The following is a 17,237-nucleotide window of genomic DNA, read 5'->3' as shown; positions in this document are numbered from 1 at the left end:
GTTGGGTTCAAAAAGAATGAATCAATCCCAAAAAGGAATCTATTGATTCCCTCCCAATTGGTTGGACTGTGGTAGAATGATTTACTTCACAGGCGAGGTCTTAGAATACAAGACCAGAATGGCCGAGCTGCACTAGAGGTGCCTACGGTTTCGGAATCGGCGGTTACGGTTCGAAACCGCCGGTTCTGATTTTGGAAATTACCGAATCGGAACCGAATCGCGAAGGTGTTTAGTGGTTACATTTATAGTTCCAAAACCGCCGGTCGGTTTCAAACCGGCGATTTTTATGGTTTTTCACGTTTTTGAACCACCAGTTTTTAGCGATTTTTTGTCGTTTCAGCTCATTTCATGATTTTTCGATAGTTCTTCGTGGTTCTGGTTTGGAACCGCCCGGAACCGACGGTCCCGGCACGGTTTTGGTTTAGAAATTTTCAAGCCTGAACCGAGCCACGGTTCTAAAATTGACGGTTTCGGTTCGATAAATTCTCAGGGTTTCGGTTCGGAACCGTAATCGCCGGTTCCACAGTTAACCGACATAACCGTAAATATTGGGTACCTCTAAGCTGCACTAGAGAAAATAATACTCCATGCATGCTCCACTTGGCCCGAGGGCCACCGAGATTCATAGATATTGCAATGAATTGTAGTACTCCCTCCGTCTGCGAATATGAGTCTCGTTTTTTCATTTTAGTCTGTTCGTGAATAGGAGTCCCTGTTCACTTTTACCATAAATGGTAATAGGGTCTCAACTTCCACTAACTAATTCCACTCACATTTCATTTAAAACTAATAATACAAGTGACTCAACTTATTTTAACACAAGTGATACCTGCAAGTGTACGGGGCTAGTGTAGCAATTAGCAAGCAAGAGTATTGTATCCCACAGAGACAAGATTGTATCAACTTAACTACCACGAACAAACGTTAACTACTATCTATACAATCGGGAAAAAAGTTTGGTTTGTTCTAACACTACTGAAAGCATATAAAAAGCAAGTAAACACGAAGTGATAAGATAATATGGAGAAAATTGTACTCCCTCCGTCCCGCACTACTCGCACTTATTTTCTTTTTGGGCGTCCCAAGTTACTTGCACTCTTTCCATTTTTAGTAAAAAAATTTCACCTACAGCCGTCATTTTTGACTTTCCTATACACTAATTCCTTAATCTCCGAGCCGAAAAGGAAATGAGCGAGTAGCCCGGGACGGAGGGAGTATAATTTAAGGATCTGATGCACAATTCCAAGCTCTTATCCAATCAAATTGCCTTACCTTTTGGTGTCCCTAGAGTTATTAAGTCGACCACAAATATAGATTAAACTCCCTCCCGATGTGAGAAACCTGTAGATTAGGTGCTAGGATTGAAGTCCCCTTCTAATCCTAAACCCCTAACTCCTAAAAGCTCGATGAGATCAAAGACCTCACTCAAAACCTCAACTCTCTCGAGTTCTATTGTATTAAGGTGTGATTTATTCTTATTTACAGATTAATTATTTCATTTTCCGATTAATCTAATTAACCCTACACAATCAAGTGGTGATCAAGCAATTGAAAAGAATAAACACAAGAATAATCAAATAACTACAAGAGCAAGGTAACAACAAAAATCAATTGGATAAAAACTATGAAATTAATGCATCATCACCAAGAATTCTACAAAAAGGGTTTAGCTACTCATGTTCTTCATAAAACCATGTTTGAAACAAAAGATTCTAAGAAATACATGGGAAAAGATTAAGATACTCCAGTGAGAATGAATCTATGGAATGACAACTTCAATCTTCCGATTGGAAGTCTTCAATCTTCAATTACCTCTCTCAAAGATGTTCTTGGGGGTGTGTGTGAGTGTTGGAGGCTGTAGGTGTAGAATGAATCTCGTAGACAGCCCTAACATTTTTCTTCTGATATTTTTTCATCAAAAGTCTTGATTTCTTCTAAAAGGCGCGTCAAATCAAAGTACATAGCCGGGTAGAATATTTGAGCTGGAAATTCACCCGGTCGGGTGTCATAATTCGGCCTCTCACTAACTCTTTCACGCTGCCCGACCGGGTGGAATTATTATGAGTAAAATTCACCCGGCCGAGTGGTATGTTATTCTGCTTCGCTGCCTTCTATACACAACAGCCGGATTTTGCATCCTATTCCATCTATTTTTCCTAGAACACTCAACAAACACATAAAACTCCAAGAGATAGAATAATTGGCTGGACAAAGACAGTTCGAGTGATAAACTCGGCATTTACCACTTCAACAAACCAATTAAACCGATACAATCATGAGTTTGTCAACAAGTAGGACCTCTTTTCCACTAACTTTTTTCCACTCACTTTTCTTAACATTTCTTAAAACTCGTGCTGTCAAGAAATGAGACTCCTAATGAGGGACGGAGGGAGTATAATACTTATCTAATTAATGAGTTATTTGGTGGAGTATTAGCCTATTTATGTTTGATTAATTTTTTGTCAATCCATTGCATAAATTTTTATAGACAAACGCAAATAAAATACATTCAAATGTTAAATTTATGCTCTTGTATTTTAAACCAAGATCTTGGTTTGATAATATGAAGTTTGCGGTAAAATTTAACAAATCAAAATTATGACTTTATATGTGTATAGATTACTAAACATTGCTTACCATAACAATGATCGAAAATTTGTGTATGTTCTTTATAAGGAAATCATGTTGTATTTTAACATCACATGAATTAAAGACATAGTACTAGTTACCAGACAAAAAAAAACAAAATTGTTATTTTTGGTTGTTGAGGCAACCAAAGTGGATTTTTGGCTTCAAATAATACATCAACTTTCATTTGTATTTTATTATTTAGATAAGAGAGGAAAGCAGCGTGAGCTGGAGGGTGCTTGTATTTCATTATTGAATTCAATGCAACAATTAAGCTATAACAGTACTGATATGACCTAGAATCTAGATGGTGCGGTCCTGACTCTAACTTCTATTCATAGTAATTATGTTATGCTAAAAATGAAATTTAAAACTACTCCGTAAGGCTTAACAAATGGTCAACTTCCCGCTTGCTTCCAAAAGGATTAAATTTATAACAATCTGTTAAGTATAAATTCAAACAAACACTGAAATGGATTCAATTATTATATTATATTATATATACTCCATTATATTGGACAAAGCGCAATGCATTGTGGATGAACTTTAAATTTTAATCACTTTAAACATATAAACATTTTTATTTGTTAGATTAGAGAGACCCGAGGTCCAATTTGGGTTATACAAATGCGTACAGTACAGAGTATTTACCAGGCCATTTCACGTTTATATGGAGTATTGTTTAGTGATGGCATTCGTTATACAAAAATTTACGATTAAATCTTGTTTTTATACCTGAATCTACTGGTTTGGATTTCATTTAACAAAAATAATCAAGTAGTTCCAAGGGTGAAAAACAGTGAAACAAGTAGAATCAAATTCCTTACTTACTTTTCTTATTTGATAGAAAATAAACCTCACAAGAATTTAAATTTCTAGAACCAGATTACTTCTAAGTTCTAACTTATCCATGGTCAGTTTTTACTTGAGAAGGATTTCATATTCAAGTAAAAAAGGAAAGGAATTCAGACTTGAGAAAGGAAACAATTTACTTCACCACTAAATAAATAAAAAAATGATTAGAAAATAGAAAAGAGATTAAAAGAATGGTTGAAAATCCACCTCCTCATGGAGCCAGTATAACAAATTGACGACTATCTATCATTGTACCGTCCCAATGAGAACTAGAGAATGAAGTGTCATACATGTACTCATGGGTGGTGCAACCTCTACTATTCTGGTTCATGGTTTCTCTTGGCTACATGGGTTTATCCTAGGGAGAGATCTGAGTTTCAAAAAATAGCTGAACAACTGAACTGAATGAGTGAAGGTAAGTGAAAGCGACTAGAAAATAACAACAAAAATTTCAGAATGAACTCATGCCACCCATGTAAATGAGCTTTCATAAACTCGACCACTATCAGAATGTAAAATATGGCAAGCATAACCCACCTTTGATGAGATGGGATAATTTCTCCATCTCTTGACTTAAGTAGACATGTCAGGAACTACACCACCACGCAAAAACGAATAATCACCCAAACATCTACAGCCTTAATACCAAAGAAACGAAATCATAAATAAATGCCAAGTTTGTGACTACGACAGCAAAAACAATGATTAAGGTGCAGACCACAGATCAAACAACATTCTACTGGGAAGGTGGATTGCGCTTGGATATGCAAGACTCCAAGAATCTCACAGCATATATAACTTTACAAATAGAAAACACAATCTTCCTATCAACAGAATAATTGTAACTGAAACAACTGGACAAGTAAGGCAACCAGCCCACCATACTTAAAAGGACAAACTAATTCCTCTTTATTACCAGCATAATAACGAAATCCTTCATTTAGTCGTTTGTGTGATTAATAGAAATGTCACTTAAACACAATCCTGATAGAGGCAGTGAGACAATAACAAGCACTGCTGCCTTGTTCAAACTAGAGAGTTACATAAATGGTGACCATGAAAGATTATAAGAGTACAAATTGTTTACCTGAATAGCAAGGCATGCTCTGATAATTTAATATATCTCAGTACTTCAGTTCTTGGCCTGAATAGCAAACTGGTCAATGACATGTGCAACACATATAGGGCAAACCGAAACTAGTCCATTAAACACGTAGCAAGTTTCATTACATATAGTCACATAAAATATTGGGTGGTTGTCAATATCAGGGGCTGGATGTGCTGTTACTGGATACAGATAGATACATGGGCACATGATGTATATAATACACAAATTGTTATGAAATCATGAAAATATATTCACTCGATCCTGTAAAACATATCTGGCAATAATAGATACGCATATTTCAGTCATGCATCCATAAATAATGTTAGAGATTAAAGTCTCATTACTGAGCTTCATTACAGGACGAGACAAGGCACCACCTGAGGAACTTTTGAGCTCCTGCAGTCAAACAAAAAAAAAACTTGGATACTCAATATTAAACTAGTGCCTGCAAGCAAAGAGGAAATACATGTGATTTAACAAGCAAGCAGTGCACATACACATTAAACATGGACAACAGATGGATCAGTCAAACCAATCACGACACCAGATGCTAATTATGACATACAGATGGAATAAAATTTCATGAATAAAATTTCATGCAAGTTTTCAGTACACCTGGATATTCAGGCAAGCGGCTTGAGGCAGCTTTTTATAGAACCTATCAAAAATCTAAAGACTTTTAGAGGCGATAGCCCACCATCATGGAAGCTGGGAGAGAACAGTTTCAAACTTCTGTATATTTGAGAAATGTGAAAAGTGAATCCAAAAGGATCAAATATTAAAGGAAAGAATGACTTTGTGAATGAAAAATGATCAAATCTTTTCATGGTATTCACATAAATTTTACAAAAAAAATAATTCTTGGAACAACAATTAATAAACTAAAAATGTAATGTCTAATTGTTATTCATGTTACAGACTAAAGTACAGTGGCACAAATAAATGAAGAATTACAAGTGTCTTGAACTTCAATCCAGAAGGATGGACAGTATTGCATGCGACTGTTGAATCGTCTCACATCCACCCCCAGTCACTCAAATTGCATCCTTTTTGGAGAAATTCTGTGACCATCAAGCTTGTGAGGTTTGCTCTCATCCATAACTTACCTTGTTAGTAAGGCTTGTTTTGCTTATTATCTCTCTTAAGTTGAACTTTCAATTTCTTACCACCTAACTGAAAACCATTCATCATGTTAATGGCATTCTGTGCTGCAACTGGAGAATCGTAACTAACAAATCCTGGAGAGAAAAGCCGATAAAATGGTAAATACACGTGTAATTGAATCAGCTCAGTAATAACTCAGGAGTAATCTTACCAAAACATTTGCTAACCCCTGTTGCTTTGTCGACAAAAACTTTGGCACTCAATACCCTACCAAAACGCTGAAAGGCGCTCGCAAGCTCATCATCACCAAATTCTTGAGGAATGTGGTAAATAAACAAATTAGCTCCAGGTGGACCTGCTTTCAAGGAGAATTGCTCACACCTTTAGTATTTCACACATAAACACACAAATTGACAGGCTAACCATTTCAACAACCTTCATTCTGCCCGCCTGAGCTAGTGCTGACACTTGAAGATGCTGCAGATTGACTATTTGCAGTAGATGGTGATAGAGAACCAGATGGACCACCAAGTGGGCGGTTACTAATCATTCCTCCATGATAAGTTAAGGGATACTGAACCCCATGTACAGCGGGATAAGCAGATCCAACATAATTAGGTGATACAGAGAAATTTCTTGGAGGCATTCCCGATGAAAGATCAGGTGTTACTCCACGTATAGCATTTCCTTGGTTTAATGGTGGGATAAGATTGTGGTACGCATGCTGATTCTGCATTGGCGGCAGGCGATAGTGCATGAGGCCATAAGTTCCAGGAGTCTACAAAAGCGAGCAGAATCTAATATAAATGTGCCTTCAGCATCAACTAGCAATACCAATGGAAATACTCCAATTAAATATATAATTTCAGTATGTAAACCTTAAGGCATACTGTATATAATATCCAAATTCTTTTTCGACTGTAAACTTAACAAACCTGATAACCATATCCATTGTATGGAGACATATAACCCATTGGTAAAGCACCATATAAATGTTGCCTGGAGTCTGAATTTGACACATTAGATGCCAATGATAGAGCTTTCTGAGCCCTCCTTGCCTGTCTTTCCTTTTCTGTATCAGCCCACTTAACCACCAATGGAACAGTTGAGCCCTATACAGACACTAACACCATTAATACCAAACAACTCAGTTGATCTAAGTCATAAGGATTACTTGAAATTAACACATTTTGCAAAATAACATATAGATATTTGGAGTTCACAAAGGTATAACTGCAAATATTTGTAGTTCATGAAGGTATATACAAACTTTCCTTTTTCCATTAGATATATTTGATGTAAATATCTGCAATGGTTTTTGAAAATAACCCATGCACTGGTCTCTCCAAACTTACAAATAAGTCATCTTCATGAATGTTTTCTTTGGAAGTATAAATGACATTGTCTCAAGTGTAAGTTTAGATTTCCAGTGAGTAACATAATCTTATAGACAAACACATGTGACAGGAGCTGAAAGCAAGAAGAACATGCATACAACTAAGATCCTGCAGTACTCAAATGTCTATAGAAAAAGGCCTGTTGAAATAGATGTGCAACCTTAAAGATAAGAGAAGAAACACATAGAGTAGTTTAATGGATAACTTTCACGCACTAAGCAAGCACGTTAGTGCAGAGAGTAACGGCCAAAATGGCCCACACCTCAATCTTATGCTTTCCATTGAGGGCTTCAATAGCTGCGAGCGCTTGCTCTTTTGTCTCAAACTTTAGAAAAGCACAACCTAGAGCAACAAGAATGTTTGACAGAATTTAATCAGATCCAAGAAATCCTATGTACAAGTATAAAGTTATGCAAAAACAGGATAAAAACAAGCAGAAGGCAAAGAAAACAAAAGGCCTTACCTTTGCTGGTTTGCTGATAACCTCTAAGAAGTTGCAAGTCTTTTATTGTCCCATAATTTGAAAACAATGCAGAGACTTCAGCATCAGAAACATTTTTCGGAAGCATGCCGATAAAGAGTTTGTGCTCTGACATTTTTCCAAAAAACAAAGTGAAGTCAATTATGCAAATAGAAAAAGCAAGATAAGGAGAAAAAGAGAAGACACATAGGACTAACTAAAGGAAGATAGCTATTGGACAATTGGCAAGACCCGTCAAAGAAAAACATATAATACGATATTGAAATTTATATTACACCTAGCCTTTCCAACTCTCCATCAGCGTACTTCACTTGCAATGGACTAGATGCCTGAAATGGACACAGACAACATGTGGGTTTTATATAAGAAATCGAACAACAAATATCACATGGCAACAAATATGAAGTAAAGATCTTGCATGAAAGAAATGGTTGATTTACACAAGGTTAGACATGCCAATCCAGTTTTACACAAGGTTAGGCATGCCTATCCAGTACCTATTCTAATTTTTAATAATTGGGATATAAAGTCATAGTTGACTGCAAAGTTTTTTTTTTTTACTTGAATATAGAGTACTATAAAGGGAGCAGAGCTTAGGAAGTTATTATACACTACTAAATTCGAATAACTTAACAAAATAAAATCAACTTCCAAAAGAGACCTTAATGGTTATCAATTATCATATTGAGTTTTTCTTTTAAAATGCAATGCCCCCCACTGCCTGTATAATATTAGCAAATAACTCAAGAGATGATGGTTAATTTAATGGATTTATTTTCCTTTTCAGCTTCGGCAATGCATGAGGGATAAAGTTGTAAAACCATTTGAGCCAATTTGCGACCTACATTTACTTTTCAATATTCCTGCCAAATATTCTCTTCAACATCATGTCGTATCTGCCTGCTTCCATTAGTGAGCGTACAATTTTGGTTGAACATTAACATCCAAACAGAAGAACAGGGAGACAACATCTTTTTCACTAATTTACCAAGACACGCAAACTCAGTGAAACTATATGTATAAAGTGAACAAGGTACAGCCGCACAAAAAGCCTCATATGGCTTATATCGGAGGTCAGAGATAGGAAAAGAAAAGGGGAGACAACAAAATTAAGGCTATGACATACAAAGGCTGCATTGTATGCGTCTTTTTGCTTCTGAGTTGAAGTCAAGAGAAATTAGATTAGAGCAAATTAACATTAATGACTACATGTGAAACTCAAAATAGAACCCCAAGCTTCTTGACGAACTGGGTAAGTAACCTGTTGCGTGCACAAACTCACATACGAATTTCTGTGACAAGTCCTGAAATTTCTACCGATTCTCTTCACTAACATCATCACAAGCACAAACAGTCCAATTGAGAGAATGCATATTCACAAATATTAATTTTAACAGTGACTACACGGCGTATAACTTTAATTAAATCTAGCAGTGTAATTAATGTATGCATAATCAGAAAATTAAATTGTAATCCCTTCATTATGCCAAGAGCCATTTCTCATTCCATTATTCCATGTGTATCAGAATTAATGATATAAGCATGATCAATTTTGTGATTGAACGATTTTAAGCTCCTTTCAACTCTGGGTGCAAAGTAAAAACAACTCGTGCCGCAGAAGGTGTTCCTAAAATCAGATTTCCTTCTGCTTAATCACTTCCCCACTATGAAATTGAGTACCGGAATAAAACATTATGCAATTTAGAGACAAACAAGGTGGGCAGTAGACAATAACACTAACCCCAGGCAGCGTCTTCTTATTATGGCACTCGCTAATCGCCTTGTTCGCTTCCTCTCTCGACGGACATATCACAAAACAACATCCTGCCACAAATTAGGGGATTCAACACCACGAATAACCCCAAAATCAAAAAACAAACAAAACGGAAAAATACCTAAATCACACATTGCGATCCATCACACAACAATTCGTACAAAATCATGCAATGAGAAGTCAACAGGAAAAAAATTACCTCGAGAAGCGCGCGTGGCCTTGTCCTTGATAATGTTGACTTCGTCCACCAAGGCGAACTCCTGGAACATTACGAGCAGCTGCGATTCCGTCATGTGCTTCGGCACTTGACCTACGAACAACTTCACGCTCTCCTCCTCCGCCATTATTACACCGCGCCGGGAAGACTTTCTCTCTCTCAATTGACTCCCTCTCTCTCCTCAACAGCACAAAAAATTCTCCTCGACGAAACTACTCAATGATGATCCAAGTGCATACTTTTTTTTTTCTTGTTGCTCTGCACCGAGTCTTCGCTCGTGAAAAAATTTAAAAAAAAAACAAAAAAAAATGTAGGGAATTGTCTAGATTGCAAAGTTGGGATCTTCTCCGTGGATTTTACTTATTATTAATTGAATGGAGCGATATTGCCCTCGGTTTTGAGTGTTAATTACGGGGTAATGCCACTCGCTTCGGTTTCTAGCGGTTGAAGAGGGTGGGTTGTAAATTAAAATGGAGATCTAGCATAATGACATAAATGCCCCTCGACGTTTGTTTGGTGGATTAGGATTAGGATTGGTGAGTTGGAATTTGAAATTCCTACCGCATTGGTTTAATTTATAGACAAATTCTATGCGAAATTGACAGTAATAAATTTCGACTAATTATAGTTGAATTAAATTCATAGTCGTTCTAAATACGTAAATATTAATAGTAAGGGTAGTTATACTTTACACATAATTTTTCTTTATCTCTATTTATACTTTATCGGTCATACTGCTAAATGTGACACATTTGCTTTTCAGTTACATTATTTTATAGTATAATGATGTTTTGTGGGTTAAATAGATATAAAAGAAGCAAGAGGAAAAAATAGTATTTATATTATAACGAATATATTATTTTTAGTAAAATAATCTATGAAAACATAAAGATATTATTTATGAGATAAATAACTTTTAGTATGACAATCTAAAAAGAAAATCATGTTGTTTATGGGACAAATATAATTGTGTAACCAAACACAATCTATTTATGTCCTTTTTTGGCATCTTCTTCTATTCTACTTATTTGGAAGATGTCAACCCATCTATGTAAAATCATTTTAGGAATGAAAGTTAGTTTGAGATTCATGGACATATAATAGAGTACGTGTTATCCTTCTGTTTTTTAACGATAAATTACCTTTTCTAAAAAAAAAGTCATAAGAAATTATTTACAAATTGGATCTAATATGGAGAGAAGTTAGTGAATATGCATTTAAATCATAGTAGTAATAAGTTTAAATATACTCTCCTTAGATATCTCTAAAATTTCTACTATATTCTTACTCTGAACTTGAATGCTATGAGAATGATAACCTTTGAATCCAATGCGTCTTCCGAATTGTATGTACGTTATTTCTTATTTTACTTTTTCATATCCTTCAATGTTAAATTGATTTTGAAATAGTAAATGTTACTCCGTATACTATATTGGAGAATATAAATGGGGTTAAACGATCTTAGGTTGATAAGTTGATGGATGAGTTAAAAAGGTTACAATTAAGTGAAAGAAGTGACGTGTGAGTCTTTTTTTTATGTTCAAACTATATATTGAACATCATCATTTTAGCGTCGCAATCAAATAAAGTTTAGCCAATTAGGATGAAATGAATAAGAAGGTTCAACGCTATTTTTGTGAGTTGCTTAAAAGTTAAAAAATGAGAATGCAGTCATTTCAATAGGGAGACATTGGAATATGACATTGTGTCAAAATCAATTAATCATGTCCTATAATAAAAACACCACAACTTTAGGCGCCAACACTTTCACTAAATATCAGCTACTGCTTGTTTGATTATGTAAAATATAACAAGATATTTAGATGTTAAAAAATATTTTGGTCAAATTTTAGCATCGAATATAGTAGCCTTTATTTAGCTGAGATATTTTTAAATTGAACAATAAGAGTATCCACAATGGTGGCACAATCACATCACAACTACAAAAAAACTTGTCCGCTTATTCATCACCATCATGCCTCAGCCAAAAAAAACTTGTCCAGCCACGCCTCAGCCACAAAAACACATTTTATCAATTGTTGATATATTTTAATTGAGGTAGAATAAAATTAATTCGACAAAAATAAAGAAATAAAACATAATTCATTAAAGAAAATTGAACCAAATCTTCGTTGTATTAAAAATTTTGAAAAATTATACAACGAAAATTACACAGGTAAAAAATGAGGAAGATGTTGTATTTATAGAAATAAATTAAGCGCCGCAGCGGTCTCGCGGTGTGGCAATAGGCCGCCGCGGCGCAACCGGGCGCCCTAAGTGTCCTCCGGGTATTCGGCTCTTCCACTCCCGCCGCGGCACTTCGACGGTTTGTAATAGGGCGGCGCGGCTCACCTATTGTGGATACTTAATACGGAGTAAGTATTAAGTAAAATGACTTGTGGATCTAGATAATCTCTATGAAATGATACTTGGAAGACAAAAAAATTCAAACAGCCCAATTATTTAAGTTTTAAATCCGAGACCTCTCAATTCAAATAAATGTATTATTGGATCGTGCTATGTGTTGTTGAATGTTGACCAATAAATTAATAAGGTAAAAATAGGGGAATAGGACAAGCATAAATGAGGACAAAAGTAGAGTGGAAAAGGATAGAGAGAGAGAGAGTGGCAAAGCAGTAATTAGACGAAGAAAAAGAGGGCGAATATAAATGTTGCCAACTGTCCCGCCAAGTCTCCGCCAATAAAGAAAATAACAAAATGCAGCAATTTCCAGGCCATCCGACATTATATTGTCTCTATTCTTATTACTTGGCAATATTTAACGTTAAATTCCACTTTATCCACTGTCCACTTCCATTTTTTTTCACACACAAATCAACCAACTTATGCAATTTGTTTTTAAATTACGACACTGATGTTTTTAAGATCTCATATTTTGTTTGCTGATTAATACGGAGTACTATCGACTTCTATCACATAAAAAACAGAACCTAAGTGGAAGTGCAATTTAATGTAGAGACAGTTCAACTTGAGCTGTAAAAATGTTGATGTTCAGGTGAGAGAGGGAGAAACAAACACCATTTTATCATTTTTACCTCGAAAAATAGTCATTTTCACCATCGTTACAATGAATACAACAACACGCCTAAAAATGGCCCCACAATCAGATAATACCCCATATACAGACTGTCCCCCTAACTACAAGTAGCACCAATCAAGGACAGATTTATCACATTTTATAAAACAATATACCAATTCCAAACACAGGTTGGGGTGACTTATACCTCAAAAATGTCTATCCATCTTCAGTTATTGAATCATGTGTAAATCCAAGAACGAGTCAGAGCGCATTGAGTCCTGCAAGTCCGCGCAGCTGCTCGCAGACTATGAAGGTAATGGTTGTTTGCTGGCCCAGTCTTGCAAACATCGCGAAGCCCCTAGTTGATTTCCGATGGATGGTTAGTTAGGTAATCAACCAGTTCCAGAGTAATGCTTGTGAAATTAACAACGAGCGGTGCTCACCCTTTGTAAAGACCACGAGGACCTTCTGTTTGCAGAACCTGGAACCGTACACAAAAAACGGATATCGGATGAGTATAATGGCTTTAAAAACCCCTTTACTTTTGTGTTACATGCAAGAAATACGATCACATGCAAGCATTAACAATTTTTTTGACAAGAAATGCAACTTGTTCCAAATCATAAACACAGCTTTCTTATCAGACTTCTCATTATGCATCTAGGCAGCAGGTTCAAACAAAAGGACGACTATCGAATCATTTGGAATAGGTGCTCAAAGCTGAATGATTAAGAGTGGCAATTACTTAAAGAACAAGGTAACCCTAAATGTACTCAATTTTAGGCTAAATGAGAAGCAAGGAATAAGCCAACAACCTGGTAGGCACAGTGGAGGCCATTTTTATAGCTTCCAGCACTTTGAGATTGTCGTTGCAGCATAAGTCTTGTTTTAACCATATCAATCGGTGCAGTCATGATGGTGCTCACAGTGCCAGCTATAGTACTTGCACTATATTAATTGACAAGTTACAGAATTAGAATTAAGAAACAGAAAAAAGATTTATACTCATACAACACATGATTAACCTTTTTGCTTTAGAATTGAAGCATACGCGACTCCCGTAAGTTAAATAGTAAATCACAGCCAAATCACTAGTTTTTTCTACCTCAATATCAATTGAATTTTTTCTACATTTAGGTATGACTAACCTACAACTAACCATGCAACTTAAGGCATTTCATCAAGCTTTTCAACTCCAAGCTAAATCAACTTATTCATGCTTCTTTGTTACTTTATTATACATGTCCATTATTCTACACAACTACTTATTTAATTGATGCAAAAATTGTGATACCTAGCTTATTTCAGGCGGAAATTTGCAATTTTCATGTAAAGAGATTTGATTGCAAATCACGTAAGCAAGAAATGAAGAAACACAAAGAAATTATCCTTATTCATTACATAAGGTGGACAATTAAATATGGATAACAGGGCACCATATTCCTTGAAGGTTCTAGCAGTTTCTTAAGCATTTCAAACTTATAGTCTTCTCCCCATGTGTACTAGTATCAATACGTATGTGTCAATCAGTCCAGAAAGCAAGAAGTCTGGAGTAGCAATGACTTACTAGATAGAACGGAATATATTTTCAGCATATCTCACACTTCAATTAAGATCATACGTTAGTTCAAGACCATCCACTGCCTAACCCAGCTAAGGAAGCTTCCAAGTTCCACAGTAGAGTAAAAGAAGCACAAACTATTAAAATGTACAAAGGGAAGTCAAGTTACGTGAGATGCAGATAAAATCCTTCCTGAAGAGAAGTCCATTTCATCAACATCTGAAAAGCGGGATGACAAAATTAAAATGTGAGAGATTGCCTCTAAGCAAGAGAATAAACTATAACAATGAAAGATTAGTATTATCACGACAAAGGGTGGTTCACCTGCTTGGATTCATCATACGTTGCCAGCTGTGATGCAGTCAATGCAGCAGCTCTGGTCATTGCAGGACCAAGCCCCTTCCATAGGGCTGCAATGCCCTCTTCTGAAGCAATTTTTTGCAGTTCCTGGATTGGCCCACGAGTGTTTGTTCCTCTCATCTGCAACCGTACCTAAGAACAAAGAGAGTTAGCTGGAATTTTCTAGAGGGAGTTGGAGATCCATTATGCCCAGTACCTTCAACACTTCCACTGGATTGGTAAGTGCTGTTGCAACAGCACCAGAGAATGCTCCAGATGCAATCTTCATCAAGACATTGTGGGACTCAAAAGCCAATTCACACACATATTTTGAAGGTTCGTATAAGCCTAAACGGAGACCTCCATAAAGAACTGACCTCATTAAAGCAGGTGTCAATCCCAGATACAAGGCCCTGAGTCCTTCACTTTTGACTGCTTGCATAGAAATTTGTCCCTACGCCAAACCATGAAAGAGAAAAGATTATCCTCAAATCCTTCATCAGCACTGGTATAACTAACTAAGAAGCGCCTTCTATTAAAAAGAAAATCAAGTATGGATGCATACCATGCCAGTCAACGGACCTCTTTGGCCGACTAGTTGCATTTGCAGCCTGACCTTGAGAACATCTGTATTCCAACATACAACATACACCAAATCACTTATTCCCCAAAAGATACAAATAATTTTTTTAAAAAAAAGGGAAAACAACAATTTAGACTTGACAAGCTAATTGACGGCCAATCAAATATCGATTTAGGACCAATCTACAGTTCTATACACAAGAGCTATCAATTGGCTTTGGTAATTCACGAATCTCATCTAAGAATCTGCCTTAAATTGAAGCAACTGACATCCATATCAAAATTGCAGTGACTGCTTAAATGCTGTGAGTAAAGAATCAGATTATCAACCTACTCATCAAAAGCACGTAGTTACACTTATCACAAACACTCACATAAGCTAGGAGACATTAAACCGATTGTAAACCAATTCTCGACAATTCTTCTCTTTATGTGAAAAATAACAGGAGGCAGATATCATCCGCAAAGATTTAGCATACATATTAAGAAGAAGAAATAGAGAAAGAAATAACCTAAAGGATGAGTAGTTACGGTTGCAGTAGCAACAGACATTCCACTGGTGCCGAAATGATAAACCACATCGGATGAGGATACTCCCCATTTTGCTTTCATTGATCCTACATTCATCACATATAATCTACACTTGAGAAATTAACTCAAAACAACCTCAGCGACCAAAGCAAATAAACAAAACCATCATTATATCTTCGAAAAATCAACAGAAACAAGCCGATAAATAATGTGGCCCAACATTATGAACCATTTGCATAAAACAATTAACAATAGGAATTGCAACTTCCACAGATGACTTTCAATCAAATTTTCGAAAATATTAACGCAGATTTACCAGGGGAGGACGAAGAGCTCGACATTGCCAATTTGGGCGGTTCAATCTTTTTGCAGACGAAATTATTGAAGTTGCATCGAGTCCTTTTTGACGGGCGAAGTTTTATTGTTGGAACTTTTTATATACATAATATTTCTCACGTTTTCGCAACGAGTTCAATACTACTCCATTATATAGGAATATATTCTTTTATTCTACTAATTTCGAAAAAAATTCCAATATTTTCAAAATTCATACAGTCCCAATCAAAATACTTCGATGGTAAAAAATAATTGATGTGACAAGCCGACATTCATGTGAGTATGTTTTGGACATGTCTGAAGTAGGAGTGCATAAAATATATTTCAGACACGCAAGAAATGTTATGGAGATGTCATAAAATAGTTTAGCACTGAAATTTCAATAGAGGTGCGTCTGATATCACAATCTTTTTTTAAAATTGATTTCTTCTCACAAACTTTGAATATAGCATAAAATATCACAAACTTAAATAGTTGTTCAATATTTTCCACTGACGACAAAATTCAACCACATTTAAATGAGATGGATAACCATATATCAGTATATGGTTTGTAGAAACTTTGTAATCACACTATCATTTTTCGGTGATAACCATATCTTATGTGATGTAGTAACAAATAAATTGTAGTTGGATTTAATCGCTAGTGGAAAAAATCGAACAACTATTTAAGTTCGTAATATTATATGTCAAGTTTAAAATTTATGAAAAAATCAAAATCATTGAAAAGTTTCCTTTTGTATATAACCAGATTTTCGACTTTATCTACTTTGTGCATTTTTTACAATTTATAGCCCAACTTTGATTTATTTTTAATACAGCTTAAACTTTGAAAATAAATTCAACTATGGCAGCTTAAAAAAACATCACCAAAAGTATGACTGAGGTCCGAGATGAATGAGTATGATTTTTTACTTTTCACAGACAAAATCCGACGTATTTTCCACATTCTCAATTATTTTTTCTCAAGTTTGATGCTAAATTGTGTTTAATTGACTACAATTGTAAATTTATTTAAATTTGAGGCTATAAATTGAAATAAACAAGTCCAAATGAAGATTATAAAATGAAAAATGTTGAAGCTGTTGCTATATACAAAAAACAAATCAAATGAGAACTTCTTTTCTGCTATTCAAAGGTCGTGAGAAATCCAAGATTTTGTGACGAAATGAGAAGTTGCAATGATGGAAGACCAAACAAGCTCGTTTTATAAAGTGACACAATATACTTGTTTTGTGTATTACTCTAATTGGATGACAAATAACTGATTATCTAAAATAAACAT

At 35.5% G+C, this 17,237-nt stretch overlaps 2 protein-coding genes across 3 annotated transcripts; both read right to left on the bottom strand.

Annotated features, from left to right (window-relative positions):
- Positions 1 to 5,369: 5,369 nt before the first annotated feature.
- Positions 5,370 to 9,882, bottom strand: LOC121742564 (RNA-binding protein BRN1-like). 2 transcript variants are annotated; one of them, XM_042135737.1, is made up of 9 exons: positions 9,547 to 9,882; positions 9,315 to 9,397; positions 7,851 to 7,902; positions 7,556 to 7,681; positions 7,355 to 7,434; positions 6,631 to 6,807; positions 6,131 to 6,473; positions 5,907 to 6,050; positions 5,370 to 5,829 (listed from the first exon to the last, which is right to left on the bottom strand). In XM_042135737.1, exons 1-9 carry the CDS (start codon positions 9,689 to 9,691, stop codon positions 5,702 to 5,704), a joined length of 1,278 nt encoding a protein of 425 aa, XP_041991671.1. In that variant the 5' UTR covers positions 9,692 to 9,882; the 3' UTR covers positions 5,370 to 5,701. The 2 variants fall into 2 exon arrangements, with proteins under 2 accessions (XP_041991671.1, XP_041991672.1); XM_042135738.1 differs by having other exon boundaries at positions 6,131 to 6,425.
- A 2,710-nt stretch (positions 9,883 to 12,592) lies between these two features.
- On the bottom strand, positions 12,593 to 16,062 carry LOC121810262 (mitochondrial substrate carrier family protein ucpB-like). The gene is made up of 9 exons (XM_042211039.1): positions 15,934 to 16,062; positions 15,599 to 15,703; positions 15,070 to 15,131; positions 14,722 to 14,958; positions 14,490 to 14,657; positions 14,335 to 14,384; positions 13,420 to 13,552; positions 13,048 to 13,085; positions 12,593 to 12,962 (listed from the first exon to the last, which is right to left on the bottom strand). The coding sequence occupies exons 1-9, from the start codon at positions 15,956 to 15,958 to the stop codon at positions 12,866 to 12,868; spliced, it is 915 nt and encodes a 304-aa protein (XP_042066973.1). The 5' UTR covers positions 15,959 to 16,062; the 3' UTR covers positions 12,593 to 12,865.
- Between the last annotated feature and the right edge of the window lie 1,175 nt (positions 16,063 to 17,237).

This window comes from Salvia splendens, chromosome 7 (assembly GCF_004379255.2).
Source record: "Salvia splendens isolate huo1 chromosome 7, SspV2, whole genome shotgun sequence".
NCBI classification, from domain to species: domain Eukaryota; kingdom Viridiplantae; phylum Streptophyta; class Magnoliopsida; order Lamiales; family Lamiaceae; genus Salvia; species Salvia splendens.
The sequence above is the reverse complement of the archived record's forward strand: the minus strand, read 5'-3'. Positions and strand labels throughout refer to the sequence as shown.

Coding starts and splice junctions, on each gene's coding strand:
- LOC121742564 (XM_042135737.1), bottom strand. CDS start 9,691: ATGGCGGAGGAGGAGAGCGTGAAGTTGTTCGTAGGTCAAGTGCCGAAG. Junction 7,903..9,314: donor ATAAGAAGACGCTGCCTGGG/GTTAGTGTTATT, acceptor TGTCCATTTCAG/GCATCTAGTCCATTGCAAGT. Junction 7,682..7,850: donor TGGAGAGTTGGAAAGGCTAG/GTGTAATATAAA, acceptor GAAAAATGTCAG/AGCACAAACTCTTTATCGGC.
- LOC121810262 (XM_042211039.1), bottom strand. CDS start 15,958: ATGTCGAGCTCTTCGTCCTCCCCTG. Junction 14,658..14,721: donor ATCCAGTGGAAGTGTTGAAG/GTACTGGGCATA, acceptor CTTTGTTCTTAG/GTACGGTTGCAGATGAGAGG. Junction 13,553..14,334: donor GGATTTTATCTGCATCTCAC/GTAACTTGACTT, acceptor CAATTAATATAG/TGCAAGTACTATAGCTGGCA.